Source organism: Electrophorus electricus, chromosome 22 (assembly GCF_041902795.1).
Source record: "Electrophorus electricus isolate QZ-2024a chromosome 22, ASM4190279v1, whole genome shotgun sequence".
NCBI classification, from domain to species: Eukaryota; Metazoa; Chordata; class Actinopteri; order Gymnotiformes; family Gymnotidae; genus Electrophorus; species Electrophorus electricus.
Genome location: NC_137518.1, coordinates 4,959,864 through 4,976,671, shown reverse-complemented (window position 1 = coordinate 4,976,671; position 16,808 = coordinate 4,959,864). Strand labels below are relative to the sequence as shown.

Here is a 16,808-nt window from a genome sequence, read left to right as displayed (position 1 = left end):
TCAAGTTAATACAGTATTGTTTTATTTTTTTTCATATGGCATTGATGAATGCAGTGAAATCAAGAGTCACACAAGTGCCAGGCCGACACAGGGCGAAACCCGGGTGCAAATCAAAACAGACGTTTGAAGAAAGTAGTGAATCACTTGAACATTTCACCCCTGTTTCTCATTTGGCCATAGTGGAATTCTCATGTTCAAGTGCAGTGTGGCATGTTGTATAGCAACGCTGTGTCATTTTATACAGGGTAAATGGTGGTTTTGTTTGGAATGAGCGAATTGATAGAATGCAACGAATATACAGGTTGCGCGCATGTGTGCGCGCACTCGAGCGGGTTCGTGCTTGTCTGTGCGTGTGCGTGTTTATATCACATGGTTCATCAAGCCGATGCTATCGTGGCCTTTGCCTGAATTTTGCCTCATTGTTCTCCACAGTCCATACCCAGCAGTGGTGTGTTTAAGGCCGATACCCAGGATACATCGCTGAACCATCAAGAGATGTTTTGCATAGACGCCAAGTTGAATTCATGCAAATGAGTATGTGAGACGTTAGAAGAAAGGAAAAGACAGGAGAGGGAAAAAATACATCCATAAACACAAACACAAGGTCAAAGGTTAACCACATCTAAATGTATGAATTTGTAAGTAACCGTGGACAAATTCAATTCATAATATCTGGCTTTACAAAAATAAGTGAGTTATATTCATATATTTCATAAAAAGAAAAATAATATATATATATATATATATATATAACAGAACTAAAATAAGTCTACATAATATACTCTTGTGGATGAAAACAGTCATAATTACAACAGCTACAGTTGATGCACATTTATGGCTAGGTCTAGTGTGTGTGTCTGTGTTTGTATGTATTTGTGAGAGTTTAATCAACACTTTCAGTCCAGTATTGCTTGTCTGTTAGTTTGCCTGGTGTTGATTCCGCTGCCAACAAAGAGACCTTGGCTACTATTTGTTTTAGCTTCTGTGTGAATGTGTGGGCCAAATTAACATGCATTTTTAATTTCTGAACAGGTAAATCACCATGCATAGAAGACTCTGAATGCTATCAGGAGAGGTGAGCACAGTTTTGACCACCGCAGTTCTTTTTGTTTAGGCTAGTTTAGCTAAGTTCAGCGTTTCCAAATCGAAATAAAAGGTCCTATCTTTACGAATTTCAGTGTTTAATTAGTTTATAATATCACATAATAGCAATATACACTTTCCATTCAACAATAAGGAATCTTGAAATCTGTGAAGTTTAGAGGAAGGAGAAAATTATTGGTGTGCCTTGTACCATAAAAGGGCCGAAACTGTTGTGTGATGACACGCAAAGCCAACATTGTAAAAGAAAATACTTGCAATAAATAAAATAAATAACCCATGTTCAAACAAATGTGACAAAAACACATAAAAACATAACACAAGAGCGAGGTTTAAATCTGTAGTCTTCTTAAAAACATTTTTTCTGGTTTTTTTTTATACATTGTTTAAAGATTCTTAAAAAAATGAGAAAGTTGTATACATAAGCATCCACAGACATCATTGTATAAAAGCTGAGACAGAGTGTTTAGCATCAGTCACCAGTGTCATACTTTATAAACTCTTTGTGGGAATATTTTGTAATTATTAATAAATAAGAGCAGACAGTAGATGAGTATAAGGACGGGGGCATGGGACAGGACTGAGTTAGGAGTAGGCTATGGCTTTAGAGGCTACTGAAACCAAAAAACATAAACAAAACTTTCTAAATATGCTATTGTCCTTCTATAGTGTCTTAGTAGTAGTTTTCAGTAACCAAAACAAAAAACAACCCAAAACAACAACAACAACAACAACAACAACAACAACAACAAAAAACTTCCAGTAAAGTCTCTTTCGACTACACGGCTACAACAGGCAGGAGGGGAGGACCACTGAAGCATTTCCTCACCGGGTTGTGGTCTCAGGAGCAGGGACGGGGGGCTACCCATGGTTGCACGCGGGCTGCCGTCAGTAGGGCGCAAACTTCTGCCGCTCGGGTTTCTTGATGCCGTTGGCTGAGGAGATCTTGGCCGTGTAGGAGGCCAGGGCGCCGTGGGCAGGTGCAGCAGCGGCAGCCGCGGCGGCCGTGGCCACGGCCGCGGGGGCGGAGAGAGCCAGGAAGGGGACGGACTTCATTCCCAGGAGGCTGGAGAGGGGGAGGGCATAGGGAGCGCCCAGGATGGGAGCGTGGGGCAGACCACCCATCGCTGCCAGGGCTGCGGCGGAGGACGAGGCAGGGGAGGCGGGCTGGGTGAAGCTCATGTTGAGGTCTACAGGGGTCGACATGGAGGAGGACTGGGCGGTGGATTTGGCTGTCTCTAAACTGTACGGGGGGGGGGGGGGGGGCAGGAAGAGGAAAGGGGTGTTGAGGGCGGAGGGAGAGGAGAGAAGGAAAGGGACCCGGATGGAGAAGGGTTAGAAGGTTAAATAAAAGACATGTTAAAGAAAAAAATTGAGAAAGAGAAGGAAAAGAAGACAAAAAAAGGAAACAAAAAGGAAAAATCATAAGAGAGGTGTGTTTTGCTGGAGGTTGCAACAGATTATTTGAGGGGGGACCTTGGCACTCATGGGGGAGGTGCTGTTTAATTTGGGGTGATGGCTTGGGTAGGGGCTTAGGGAAAGGAAACAAAATGATTTTAAATTCATTAGGATTTCTTTAATCTGTAGTCGATGGTAAAAAGAGCAAATGCGTTTGGCAATATGGTTTTGATTGCAAATGCAGGAGCTCATGCGTGCTAGCACAGAGTGTGTGTGTGTGCGTGTTTGTTTCAAGAGCCTGTGCTGACCTTCTGTCACACTGAGGTCAAATGAACATTATAAAAGAATGGGGTGTGTTCAATATGCAGAACTTTCTGATGCAATGCTTTGCAATGCTGCATGTGTTGAAGGATGTGTTCTTTGACAGGAACACTAATGGCGGGTGACACTCATGGACGGAAGCTCCAAAACACGAGTGAACACGTCAAGATGAAAGAGCTTGATTGAATCATCTTGTTATCTGAAGACTGTCAAAGTGGAATTCCATAGATTCTCTGGCCGAAAACTACCTTCCACTCACTGGCTCTCTTCCAAACCAAATTAACAGCATTTCAACTCGTGACAAACCATTTAAAGAACTTAAACTCATATCAGATGCAAGTAAAACTAAACTTGTTCGCAAAATTGTTTAAAAATGACCGTTTTTCTATTTGTGGCCTTGCAGAGATTATAGCAGATTTTGGACAAAACAAACAGGGATCTCATTAGGAAGGCCCTCTGGCAGTCTGCACCCATCTGCTTGTTGAACACACCTGGGACAAGCACCCATTTTTTATTCATGATCCACACTCGGAACCTGCTGATTCACAACACAGGCCAATAAATCTGACTGTGATATCTGACTGTCTTCAGAAATCAGAAATCTTAGTGTCTCCAGCCATATGTGCAAATATGTAAATAAATAAATAAATTAATTCATTCTACATAACAAAACAACTATGATAGCATACAATTTCTCATTTAATTGGTTTGAAAAAACAATTCTATTGTAAATACTAATAATTATTATTAGTATTATTATTTGATCAAATACAATGTCTCATTTTATATTTGTGTCTCATTTTCACTATTAGTAGCAGTCATTACTATAAGTGCCATTGAGAAGCACGCTGATTCATTTTCATAGGCCTGGGCACTGAGTGAACTATCAGTTTTGTTTGATCATCACATTAAATTTCCTCTGTCATTGCCAGGAGAACATTACACCGAGAAACACTTAGAAGCTCTCTGGAACATGTGCCTTTCTTGTCTGACTCAACGTTTGATCAAATTACAGCTGCTGAGCTCTCATGGGAGAGAATTACAGTCTGTCTATGAGGCAGACTGAACACTCTGCCTTTAGCTTTAACAATCCACTATCTTGAAACACAGACAATTAATTCCACGTTTTGACTTATTTTAGCCCCTTTCCCCCCATTTTGTAGTCACCTGGTGATTCTGGTTCGAGCAGGAGAGTGATTACAACACTGTCCTTCTTTGACACAAGAGCAATACATTAGCAAAGGCCCCAGACAGCCAGACAGTCGATGTCCTGGCAGAGATGTGATTTATACTCCGATCCTTAGCCAAGGTATTATTGGGTAAGGTGAGAGACTGATTCTTGATGAGCATATGAGGAGCAGCTAACCTCCATTTACTTCCAGCACAGACAACAGGGTTGTGGTACTTACCAGGATGTGATGAGGTACTGGGCCAGGTTGATGCTGATCGGAGTGCCTGTAATGGTGACATGTCGGTCACTGGTGCTGTCCAGCTGACTGCCGATCTTGATCTGAGCCCCGGATACCTGGCGGATCTCGTTGATTTTTGTACCTTGTCTGCCGATTATGGAACCAATCAGCTGTGAAGGCAGACGAGGGCAAAAGAGGTTCAGTGATATTGGGTTAACCGAGGTGGTAACGAAACCATGACACACTTACACTGAATTGGGAATCTGAATTCAAGTAACACTACCTTTCATATATGACTGTATCCCAACCCAGTCTCAGAAACCCACAGAAACATCGCATTTTTTAATGTGCTAAGTATTCGGGGCTTATATTTCTCGTTTGCAGGGTGTTGGGAGCTGGGCTAGAGAAAATATACAGACTGTTCAGATGCCCCCAAGGACTGGGTTGGGAAACTCACATAAACTCTAAAGTATAAGGAATTTCTTTTGTGTAATATTCCATATTAGGTTTTTTTTATTGTCACCTTAAAAGTTATGGTACAGTGTATTAAGATAGAGACATAAAGTGGGACTATGCTGTTGCATGACCTCTAGGACCCTTCATTTTCTTTTGCAGTCTTGTAAAGGGGAAACCGTCAACACATCATTTAGTCCACACTGTCTGGCTGAGTGAAGCAGATTACTTGTGAATCTAGTCCATAATCTCTCTAGTCATTGGTCATCTGCGGTCCTATCAAAATCGGCAGTGACCAGTTGTGCTGCCAAGTGACTACTGATTTTCAAACTCAAGTCAGGGAACAAGATCACAGAAATCCATGTCTGTATCAGGCGCATCTAAGCACTTGTTCAGAGCACACTCTCTGTAGTTATGCAATTTCTCTCTTTAGCACACTGCTACAGAAACATCTGCTGTGCTTTGTTCAAGCCACTGAGTCCGTGTGCCGCCACCGAAACCGTTCATTAGCACCACCCGAAACGGCAAGGCAATGATGGCGGGGCGCCGTGCCTCCGCAATGTGCGTTTGTTAATGGCCATGCTTACTCTGCTGGTTGAGGTCGTCACTGTGAGCCCACAACAGGTGGCAAAGCCTGACTTTCGCACTCGGCTCTAACGCGGTGCTCTAGCTGAATGGGCAGCTTCCAAACTCAGACACGGCCTGCCGATTCTCCGACAGCACGCCGGAGGGGAAGGTCGGAGGCCAAGCTCTTGACCCCGGTGGCTTTGTGTCAGGCCTGGACGATGACGATGCGACACCAGCGCAGATGCGTTGGCAGTTCGGCATTTGCCTGACAGTTCCCCCTTTCTGCTCATCCTCTTCGTCCTAACACTACTCCCTCACATTGTGTTTGTGTGTCTGTGTGTGCGTGTTTCACCCACAGAGCATTCCTTTCCTCACAAGTCATATGGCGCTGCAGTTCCTGATTTGTCCTGCTGCTCTCCCTGGTGCCTGAGGCTATTAATGGCTCAGCTGATTATGTAGGTGTCCAAGTGTTTGGCGGACGATGGGCAGGTCACGCTGGCACCCCAGTCCGGCCCCCTGCACCAGCCATCCATATCCCGTGTTTTATGAAACTGTAAATTATTCAGCCCTCACAGGAGAGCAAGGCAAGAGGTCACACAAACCCCTATTTCCTATTTATTCATAGCAAAAATATGAAATAAAGCTTCTGACGTCAGACATTATCCAGTTCAAAGATCTGGTCCGCACAGGAACAGAAAACCATCATTGGGGTAAATCCCCTCCCTTCCGAGGTAACAGCAGGTCTATTTTCAGTCGAATCCCTGTTGCACTCTGTAATTTTAAAAAAATCCGGGGGAGACAGCGGAGGACATGGCTCAGAGGAGACAGGGCCACTCTCCCCACTTTTACCCCCCTGCTGTGAGCTGACTCACTGGGAAGCCCCTCCAACTTACAGGCCAAAAAAACTTGTCTCTGCCAAGGTGGTCTCCAGCACCGGGGTCTGATTCCTGTCCTGCCACGCTCCTGAAGACTTCACGGGTTAGGCCTTTGTGGTGAAGCACCTCCTCAGGAGAAGGAGGCTTGATTGCGAGTGATAAACAACTTGGTCTGCCAGCCTTTTGATGTTTGTTTGATGTTGTCTTGTTGCAGAATCGTTACGCTGCAAATGCATTCCAGTAATAAATGCCATGTTATCTCCCTGTTTATAGCCTTTTTGTGCGCATGTGAATGGAGACGAATTCAAATTTGGCCCGTTGCATATACTTTGGTGAATGCCTGTCATATATATTGGCAACGGTTTATATATTTAGTAATAGATCATAACAGATGCATTAGATAGATTTAATATAACATGACCATTGAGACATTATTGTATTTATGATTTGTTGGTAGGATCTAATCTATAACTCATGTATATTAAGAATACTGCTATAAATCAGACTACAGATGTTTCCAGTTCATACATAGTCAAGATTTGTATTGGCTTTTAAAGTCCTTACAATACATTTACATATAGTCATATGGTTATATCCAGACCATTGTAATATATATAGCATCTAAAGCATTTCCCTACTCAAATCATTTAACATAGGATTTCTTCTCTATTAGCTCATTATTACAATGGAAATTATGATTGCTTAAAATGGTATGTTATGCATTTATATATATTATGCAAGTGCCACTTTAAATTAATTTTTATTTCTGTGATGTTAGAATAATTTGACGCAGTTGCCTAGTCTGAAGCAAAGAAGGGTGTAAGGCTTAATATGTTTCCTGTGAACCCTGAAATGTTGGCCCAAACGAGAGATGCACTTGTTCACTTGTCCCAAATAACAATTCAAACAAACCTGCCTGCTATGAATCACAAGCAATAAAAACCCAATACCAGTGAAGGATTCTCCTCGCCTTCCAAACACCAGGCCCTTAAAATAACAAAGCTCGCATTCCGCCATCGCGGCTCATGGCTCCAACGAGCGTGGCCGGAGCCCTCAACTGGGCCTGGAGCCAGCAGATTAATCCAGCGATCTTGGTGAGGCACAAGGGCACTGGGGCGTGGAGCGAGAGTGGGGGTGCTTTGGTGGGCAGGCATGACAGGCACGTCCAGCTTCCCTCCAGGGCACTGTACTGTGAGAAGCTGTGGGCTCCGATGAAAGGCTCCGGACGGCATCTTTATTTACCGCTCTGTTTTGACAGCAGAGGAGCCCAAAATACGTCAGCCGGCATGACAGGATTGGAGGGAAGCTCCTGTCACTGCTGCAAGGGAGCCAGGCGGACTGATGGGGCTGGACGGACTGTCTGACGTGGGGCTGTTTGTGCCGTATCTTTGATGGATCTAGGTTACACGACGAGATATGAAGAGCCCACGGAAGAACGCCGTTGCACAGACTGTGCAGGGCTGTGCTTTTATGAGTTCTCAGTAATATTACAAAGAGTCACAAATCCTCTTTAACATATAGCCCGTAAGTGTATTATCACTCTACCACCAGTGTTAATATATTAACCTCAACTCCTCACATGCACACACACACACACACACACACACACACACACACACACACACACACACACACACACACACACACACACACACACCATTTCATTTTTCACTGTGCATACTGGAGCTCACATTTCTTATGTTTGGGTGACATCCTTCTCATAATTCTCACCTATGAGATTCTAATATTCATAAAGCAAGGCAGATATTTTCCACCAATCCCATGAAACTGGATTACAACACAAACTTTCTTCATGCAAGCTGCTTATGAACAGATATTCTATGATGGACAACATTCTTACCAACTGTTTCTTCAATTTACACTCAGTATTAAAAGTAAATCAAAGTCTCGCTTTACAACCACGAAACTGCCTGTTCAATCTGCAGAACACCTTATAAAAATTAAAGACCTTACCAGCTAAGTGTGACTTAACCAGAACTGTAAATGACGCCACTAAAGTACCAATTTTGAAATGGCTATGGTGTAAACAGGCCGCTGAAGAGGAAGTGAGGGAGCAGCACTTACGTCGTTTGGAATGAGAAGCTCCTGCGAAGCCGTCTGGGAATTGGACTCCATGCCTGCTAAGAAAGAGGAGAGTCATCAAGTTAATGAAGCCCAGGAGCACTTCAGCAAAAGCTGATTATCACAGCTGCATTGTGTGCCTCTCTAAGTGGGTGTCACCCCTCCGAATAATTGTTCACTCCTGTAACTGAAAGTGGAGCTCAACATGTTGGGCCTTTGACATCTCAACGGCTGCCAGTCCTTCCGGTTTCTACCTGGAGAGTTTGAAAGTCTGTTGGCTGCTTGTGGAAGACTGTTTGAAGAGGTTTAGGAGATTTTAATTTTTTGCATTTATTTTTTATTGCATTTTCTTCTAGCAATCATCCCCAAAGGAATTTATAGGGGAATGATATTTTTTATGTTTGTGTAAATATAGACAAAATTCTTGAAGGACTGCTGACAATGCCTAGAATTGCTACTGACAACAGCAGCTTGAAATATTTCGTGTAGCATTGAGAATGAAAGACCAAGAGAAACCCTGTTGCTAGTTTGCCAAGTAACTTTTCAGCAAGGTCTGTGTGAAAGTCCATGGGATTGGCCGTGGTCTCATGTGTACCTTACACAAGAGCCTTGCCTTTGTAACAAGACTACCATTCCCCATGAGCTAGGTCAGTCTTCAGCTCAGCATCGCCAAGTTAGCTGCACACTACACGAACGACTTCTGTACACATTGGTATCCTTCAGCAGCACAGTCCAACCTTGCTGCTTTCATTCCCGGTCCTGACCTACGACTGCTACCTGCCTCTGACGCCTGCATGTTATCACCTGCCACACAACGAAAGCTTAGCCAACTTCTCCCCGTCTCCACTTCCATCATCACCGCCGACCCCCCCACCCCCCAAACCCGCTCATCAGTAACCTGTTTTAATATACTGAAACACTGATGAGCTTTTTACCCCCAACATAATTGAATTCTCCAGCCATATCATGAGAGGGATATGCTCTCCTGGCCTCCGCAGCAGGAACGGAGCTGCTGTTGTGTTCATTCTTTGATGCACAGAAATTGCTGCGAGCAACACCTTTCGTCTCAGAGGCTGAGCGCTTATTTACCATAATGCTTAACAGTCAGTTAAGTACAAAATAGGCTGCTTTGAAAAACCCGTTTCTGCGCAAATATATACAGGATCCCCAGATGTGGTTTCTTGAAACAATATGAGAGAAGGGATAATAGTCCCTGTCAGTGGGCTGGGGTGGGGGGTAAGGGAATGGTTAATGCCTTTGGTTGGTGGGGTGAACTTGGTGGCTGTGAGAAGATCCCATACTTGACGAGAAATTGGATATGGACTGGAAAAGCATGGGCTGCTCGATGTGAATTCCCCACCAGGATCAGCCCTGTTTTTTTCTCCTGGTCTGATCGACACGTGCCATATGCTTCAAGGCAGGCAGCCAGACTGGCACGGCCCCTGGTGGGAGGTCCATTTGATCTACGTTTATGCGTCCAGGTGCTTCGATGCAACATGTCTTCTGAAGATATTGCCATCCCTGGCCCTGGGTGACACAGAGTCCAAGCAAAGTCCTGTTCGATTTTCCCATTAGTAAGTCACAACGTTCTGTTCTGAGCCAAAGTTTGCAGGGGCAGGACTGTGATTGTGAAGCTTGCTGTTTACATTTGCCTGTAATTGGCCACTGGCAAATGAAGTCTGTAAGGGGCAGCATATGGGAGAGGCTCCAACCAGTCAAACCAGCCTTCTTACAACTGGTCTGTCCCTTTTACATGACGCTCATGGGAAACAACAGCCAACGTGTGGGTGGAACTTACCAGGTAGGACGGGAGTAGTCGTGGGCTGGGCTATCGGTGCCAGTCCCTGCTGCATAGACAACTGGTGCAGCTTGGCCAGCTAAAGGACAGACAAACAGATACACACACACACACACACACACACACACACACACACACACAGAAAAGCATGAAGGGACACTTGAATGAATGACAAGTTATTACAGACTGGATGAGAACTTTGGCTTAATGACATATTGTTTCTAAACAGCAGCATAAAAAAAGAGTCAGACGGGCAAACATGCTCATTTATAATGTAGCACAGAATAACTGAGTCATATCTCAGTGTAGACTGGTGTTGTCAGGGGGAACAAGGACAAGCAATTAATCTTCATGACCCTTACCTCTGAATGTGGAATGCCATATTGGTTCTGTACAGTGTATGCCTAGAAGACAGAAGAAGAGAAGTCACAGGGTTTTTTGTTTCACCTTTCTGAGTACATTACATTACACACGGGAATGGCTTAGAGAGGCTGGCTAATAGGCTGGTGCCGTTCACACTCTGCCCACGCTTTCAACCCGCGTCAACGGCGCTCGCTTTGGTTGGTTTACAGAGGCCCACTTTCGAACCGGAGAGCTTTCAGAGTTCAGGCCTCGGCATCAAAGAGAATATGGAGCTCGGTAGGCAGACGCAGGATGTAAAGGGGAGGACTGTGTGCCACTCCCACAGGCACTCTTGTGTAAGCCTGTTTAAAAGTTTAAACACACTGCAGAAAGACAGACGAGAGTGAGAGAGAGAGGGGAAGGAAAAGAGCAGGAGAGGTGGAGAGAGAGCGAGAGACAGAGGGCGAAAGGCAGGTGGGACTAGTGACACAAAAATACTACACACACACACACACACACACCCACTTGCTGTTCCTATCACTCTGTTTAATAACTGGTCATGGGTTTTAGGAGAATGTTTTCGAGGGAAATGGACTTTTTTCAATAGAAACTGTACATAATCCACCAGGGCATAGGCCCAGACACCCATGGGAGCCTGAGAGAAGTGTGTCCGTGTGTATGGTGTGTGGGCTCAGTTCTGTTTGCTTTCTCTTGCAATGGTTGTCTTTTGATATATACTTGTTCCTGTGTTTATCATTACCTTCGCTGCTCTAAGCAGTTGGGGAGCATATGAGGGGAAAGGAGAGGATGCTCCATCGAAATTATTTCATTTATTGATTGGTGTTATTTATCTTTCCATGTCCCTTTCTATTCTTTCCCTGTTGAAGCACAGCCCACTCGTAAATAATGGGTAAAAGCATTAATCGCCTTACACAAGCACTTAACACAGTTACCCCCCCCCACACACACACAGACAAACACACACACGTGCACTAATGCAGTGCCTTCATTAGTGAGAGTCTCCATGGTCTTGCCAGGCAGCACTTATCTGAATGTACTCTGAAGACTGCCAAAGTATCACTCTGCCTCATGGCAAGGCCCTAAGTCATGGGTAGGCACTCTGCATGTGTGTGTGTGTGTGTGTGTGTGTGTGTGTGTGTGTGTGTGTGTGTGTGTGTTTGCGCGCACCAAAGTGTGCGTGTGTGTGTAGGTCACATGCCTCCCCTGTTTCAGCCAGTCTGATAAGGGCATTGGTAATGTTGTTGAGAACCATGACTAAACACAGACACACACACACATGCACATACACAAGCAAAGGAATATTTGGCTTTAATATTCTGTATCACCCTCCTTCACTGCCCAGATATTGCCTGCATGCTAAATTGCTGCAAATGGTTGATTTTATCAGTAACCAGGCCTACATACTTGACCTCCATTCCATCTTTGAAACTCCTCATCAAAACAGTCTTTTATGAGCCAGGTTCTCATCCTGTTGCTTTTCAGATATATTACGTATAAGAAATGGTCCATCAGAACTTGAAAAACTTCAGTATAGAGGAAAAAAAAAAAGACCCATTTTAATCCTTCACGACACCCCCCCCCGCCCAAAAAATCTAAGCACATGCCCAAAATGCAGCAAATTCTAAGCAAACTCAAAAAGAATGCTAGATAGCTCCATATCTTCCCCACAGAGAAAGGACATGGAAAACAACCTGAATTAGCTGCTACGAAACACGCGGTTCCCAAGGACTTTAAATTAATTGAAAACCGCGTGTTATGCTAATAAACAGAGAGGCCTAGGGTGGGATTGAGGATTGGGGACATGCACAAACCAAAAAAGGAGAGGTCTTTTCTCCCTGGCTCGAGAGATAGTCTGGTTGCAACATGCGGCGAGCGAGCGTGACAGGAAGAGAGTCTGCCTGCATCTTTACAGGCCTGGCCTGAAGAGAAGGAAGATGCAGTAGGACGATGGCGTCCTGTGGTAATATGATACTCACTTGTTGCAGATCCAGAGCTCCCTGAGCCACAGAGAATAGAGGGTGAGAGCCAAACTCAGACGCTTCGAACACCTTCAAAAGGCAATAGGAACAGAAACAACACACAAACCAAGGCTTTCATTTACATATCATTGCCATCTATCTATCTATCTAGATTTGTGTGTGTGTGTGTGTGTGTGTGTGTGTGAGTGAGTGCGTGTGTGTGTATGCCAAATCAATTTTATCGCCACATTGCACTTAAACTAGAGTAAGGTGAGCGAAAAGCTTAAGGGCTTGCGCCTTACATTCTAGCAGTACTGTTGGAAGATATATATGTGAATATTCTATGTACATATTATAAAAAAAAAGTAGTAAAATATATGCAGATGTGCAAAAGTACAAAACACAGTAGTATACAGGGTACAGACATTACATGCACACTATCACTCACACGTCATGCATGCATCATACATACTATGCAAAACAAACCTTGAGTAGACACTGTGATAATAATAGTAATATTTATTATTACTATAATCACTACTACTACTACTATTATTATTATTATTATTATTATTAATAGTAATAACACTTCAATAAATATGCCGGGCCAACATGACTGAAAGGGAAAGGGGCCGAACATCAATTTTTTTTTAATAAACATCAATCTTGGCCTTACCACAATAGGGCAACATGTCAGAGTTAGGCATTTTCACAGCTGCCAGCTGCCTCTCCAATTAATTTTTTTCACTTTCGAAAGTGAGCCTCTCCGAACTCTTTAATGTTAATGAATATTCATGAGCTGATCTTAATGTTATCGTTACTGAATGAATTGGCATGCCTTGAAGAATAAACATTAAAGCCACTTTAGTCTAACACTTTAAGGGAAAGTTATAGTGGTGTGATCGCTAGATAATTCAGTGAGGAGAATAGGTAGAGAAGACATAGCATGTGAGTAGTCACTGAATTTCATACGTTTTGTGCTTTTTTCTTGTGTACCTCAAAAAGGCTGAATTCAGATTTAGCTAATTTAGTTTCATTTAATTATAAAACATCCGTCAGAAATTAACATTTTAAAGCAGAAACAAAGAACCGTATTATTATCATCAACTTTTTTGATCTGCAGTACTTTATGGAGTACTTTACTTTGACCATACCCTACTTGTTTGAACATTTACCAGAATTACTAACAAACTAACATTTCAGTACTTTTCATTTCAAATGTTAAATATTATAATCAATAAGTGTGTCTAAATATGGTAAACTGTACTTCATTTTCAACAGAGCTGAACTGAGGTGCTTTGGTGGTTATGGTGTTAGGTGTTAGGCTATTAATTAATAAATAATTAGGGTTAATACCCTAATTATTAATATTTATGAATACCCTACTTATTAATTAATAGTGTATTAATGTGATGCAGTATATGAGAAAACACAGGCCACATCCAAGCAATACAGTGTGCTGTGTCTGTAGATGATTGTGGGTTTTGAAGTTCACACCTGATTTCCAGAGAGCAGCAGTGCCCCTGGCGTGGGGCTTGGCCGGTATGGAATTGTGGCGCCTTTCGGAGGTGACTGTGGAACACAGGGATAAAAGGAGAGCAAATCGGGTGGCGTTCTGCAAACTTGTTTTCAAAAGCGTTTTGTTTATGAGACCACCATTTTATTTACAAGTTGTCATTTCAAGGTTCACTTGCCATAGTATGTTTATCCATAATGAACGCAGACAGTACATTTTATAAGTGTTCCTTATTTAGGAAAGAAACAGCACACAATATATGTAGTATTTAAAGGAACAGCCGAAAGTAAAAAGAAAACATAAAAACACCTGAAATGGTATCTTTTATTATACCAGCAGTGGAAGGTCTCAAAATAATCATATGTTCGTTTTAGTGCCTGATTGCGGAGACTGACGTGATTTAATTACCTTAACAAGTAGAAATGCTGACAAGCCCAGCACAAATGCACTGTGCCTATCGATCAGTTCCTCAGCACATTACTTAAGCGCAGCCCATTATCTTTAAACCGGAAGCCATTTGCTTAGATTATATTCTGTATAATGTTGAGAGTGATGATACTCGGTTATGGTAATGCTTTTTTGGCATTTGCTTTTTTTTCAATTAAGTATGAGCTAGTTGGATAGATCATCATGACATCTAACAGCGCGTCAAGAATCCATCCTCTCCATTCAGTCACTCCCTACTCAAGCCATATTTCAGGCCAGAGGTTCTTAGACTAATTAGCAGTAATCTGGGATCAGTTCAGGCCTTACGCCCTGATCCATACAATTAAATGCACATGGATGGGAGAAGCTGACTCACCCTTCTTTCTCCACTAAGTACTGCACGGGCCTTGATTAGGCTTAACCCAGACCTGACCATCTTTGCTCATGTGAAAAAGTGACACAAATACGCTACTTACTCCTTATAGACCTACATTTACTTACCGGCTGTATTAGTATCTAACACAGAGCAAGTTATACGTTTACCTGGAGCAAGTGTAGTACAAACTCTGGTAATTATTTTGGGGGAAAATATGAGAAGTACTAGGAAGTACATTAAAATGTCTGACAGGTCCTTGTGATTAAGCAGAAAAGGACACAGTGAAATACCTTGTAATTGGATAATTATTTGGATTAGCAAGGTAGTGAATACAAACATGTTCCACTAAATTTCACCATAATGCCATGGGCTTAAACAGAAAAATAAATAACTACAAAATAAACACCTCTAAAAGGAAGGGTTACCCATAAACCCCACACAGAGAACTGATGGATGTAACGAGGAGCGATGCTAATGGATCCGGATCCTGCCAAGCACGCTCTCTCCCCTCCGATCAGCTGAGCGCAGGGAGTCTTTTTAAACATTCATCGGGCAGCTTTGCATAATTTGCATCCTCTAGCAGGTGACAACAGCCGGCGAGGAGCAGTCCTGAGACGTGGTTCCAAGGCCTTTGAAGGCAGGCTTGGCATTAGAAAAAACCCAAAACAACCCCAATGAGCCAGTGAAAGGAGCAGGAGCAGGTCCCACGCTAAAAGTAAAACTTCCTCATGGAATACACCCCAACCCCCACTGCCCTCCCGTGCCTGTCTGATACGATGCTCGGAAGTACACAGAAAGTGCATAAAGGAAGCAGAAATTACTGCATGCACTGCAGGAGATAATTAAAACAGGCCTTTTAAGTACTGTTCGAAGAAGAAACTGCAAACACTGTCCTATATTTTACATGAGACTTTAAAAGCTTTGTCAGGCTTTAGTGGTTGTAATACTTGTAATGTAATATTAAAGCTTCAATGAGAAGCTGCAAAAACAGTGACACCCCAGAGATTAGCCATGAATAAAGTCCTATTCGGACTGGATTAGTTTATCAGCGGGACATTTGTAATAAAACATTTTGCACGTCTCCTCAGTGATGAAACTCATGCATCCAGATGGCATTTTACTACAAGAATACAAGAATATAGTGTGTTGTATCTACAAACAAAAATGTTTGTGTCATGTGCGATCATATGTGCTCCATTCACAACATGGCATCCAAACAGGCAAAAAGGTGCTGGAGTAGAGAAGACGTGGCTCTGGGGTGACCCAAGGTTTCAGAAACAATTTGAAATGACAGTTCATAACCACAAAGTATAGTATAGGAGTCAGTTTGGACACAAATAACTGTATAAATTAAAACTCAGCGTACTAATAGGGATCATTATATTTGCCTAGTGTGCTTTAATTTATTATTTACTACATATTCTCCCTTTATCCTTATGGCTTGTATATTGTATTACATTAGCAGTTTGAATACAAACAATAACTTACAGTTATATTAGTTTAACAGGCTTTAACATTAGATCTTTAAGGAAGTGATCCAACTAGTAAGTAATGATTTATACCTGGAGCTGCTATTAAAATAGCTCCTTTAATAAGCCTACAGGATCTCGCTTTTACTGATTTTAGCTTCTTTTCCATCTGGACAGTGAGTGCTCTCTTATGTAGAGAGTTTGCAGTGGAACATGTACCATGCAGACCAAGTAAACGTTAAGCGACTCTTCATAAGCATCCATTTTTTCGTTTCACAAATCGGGGAAGGTCACCGATGGATCCATGGACTAGGAAACTAAATACGACTAGTAGCAATGGTCAAAAATTGTTTTTTTCCAATCACGAGGCTACATGGTCCTGGAAAATCATGGTGATTTATATCAGGCTGGGACCAAAAATTAGCAGAGGAGCACTGAGTTAGGGTAATCTAATTCCGCCTTCTATTTTCTCAGTGGAGGAAGGAGAAAAACACCTATGTGGCCGTTCCGGATGGAAATAAAAATCACAGTGGAGAGCCTGAGAAGCAAACAAGAAGTTACCGCAGGACCACATACAAATTTAATACCTTCTGAATAGGGCTTGAGTAAAAAAAAAAAAGTGCATACTAGTTAGCAGTGGCAATAGAAAAACTTCAATGTTAGTTTAATGACCATCCGCAGTCTTGTTTGCACTCT

General features: G+C 42.7%; 1 protein-coding gene across 6 annotated transcripts in view; it reads right to left on the bottom strand.

The window, feature by feature from the left end:
• The window catches only part of pcbp4 (poly(rC) binding protein 4), a 59,355-nt gene continuing 42,547 nt past the window's right edge, over positions 1 to 16,808 (bottom strand). For 2 of the 6 annotated variants that reach the window (XM_035520219.2, XM_035520218.2), the window contains 7 exons: positions 13,823 to 13,897; positions 12,344 to 12,415; positions 10,367 to 10,408; positions 10,005 to 10,083; positions 8,210 to 8,265; positions 4,230 to 4,399; positions 1 to 2,344 (listed from right to left, as the gene is read on the bottom strand). In XM_035520219.2, coding sequence (XP_035376112.1) covers positions 1,990 to 2,344; positions 4,230 to 4,399; positions 8,210 to 8,265; positions 10,005 to 10,083; positions 10,367 to 10,408; positions 12,344 to 12,415; positions 13,823 to 13,897 — 849 coding nt within the window. In that variant the 3' untranslated portion in view covers positions 1 to 1,989. The other 4 variants (XM_035520220.2, XM_027001815.3, XM_081705087.1 and 1 more) reach the window with 4 other exon arrangements.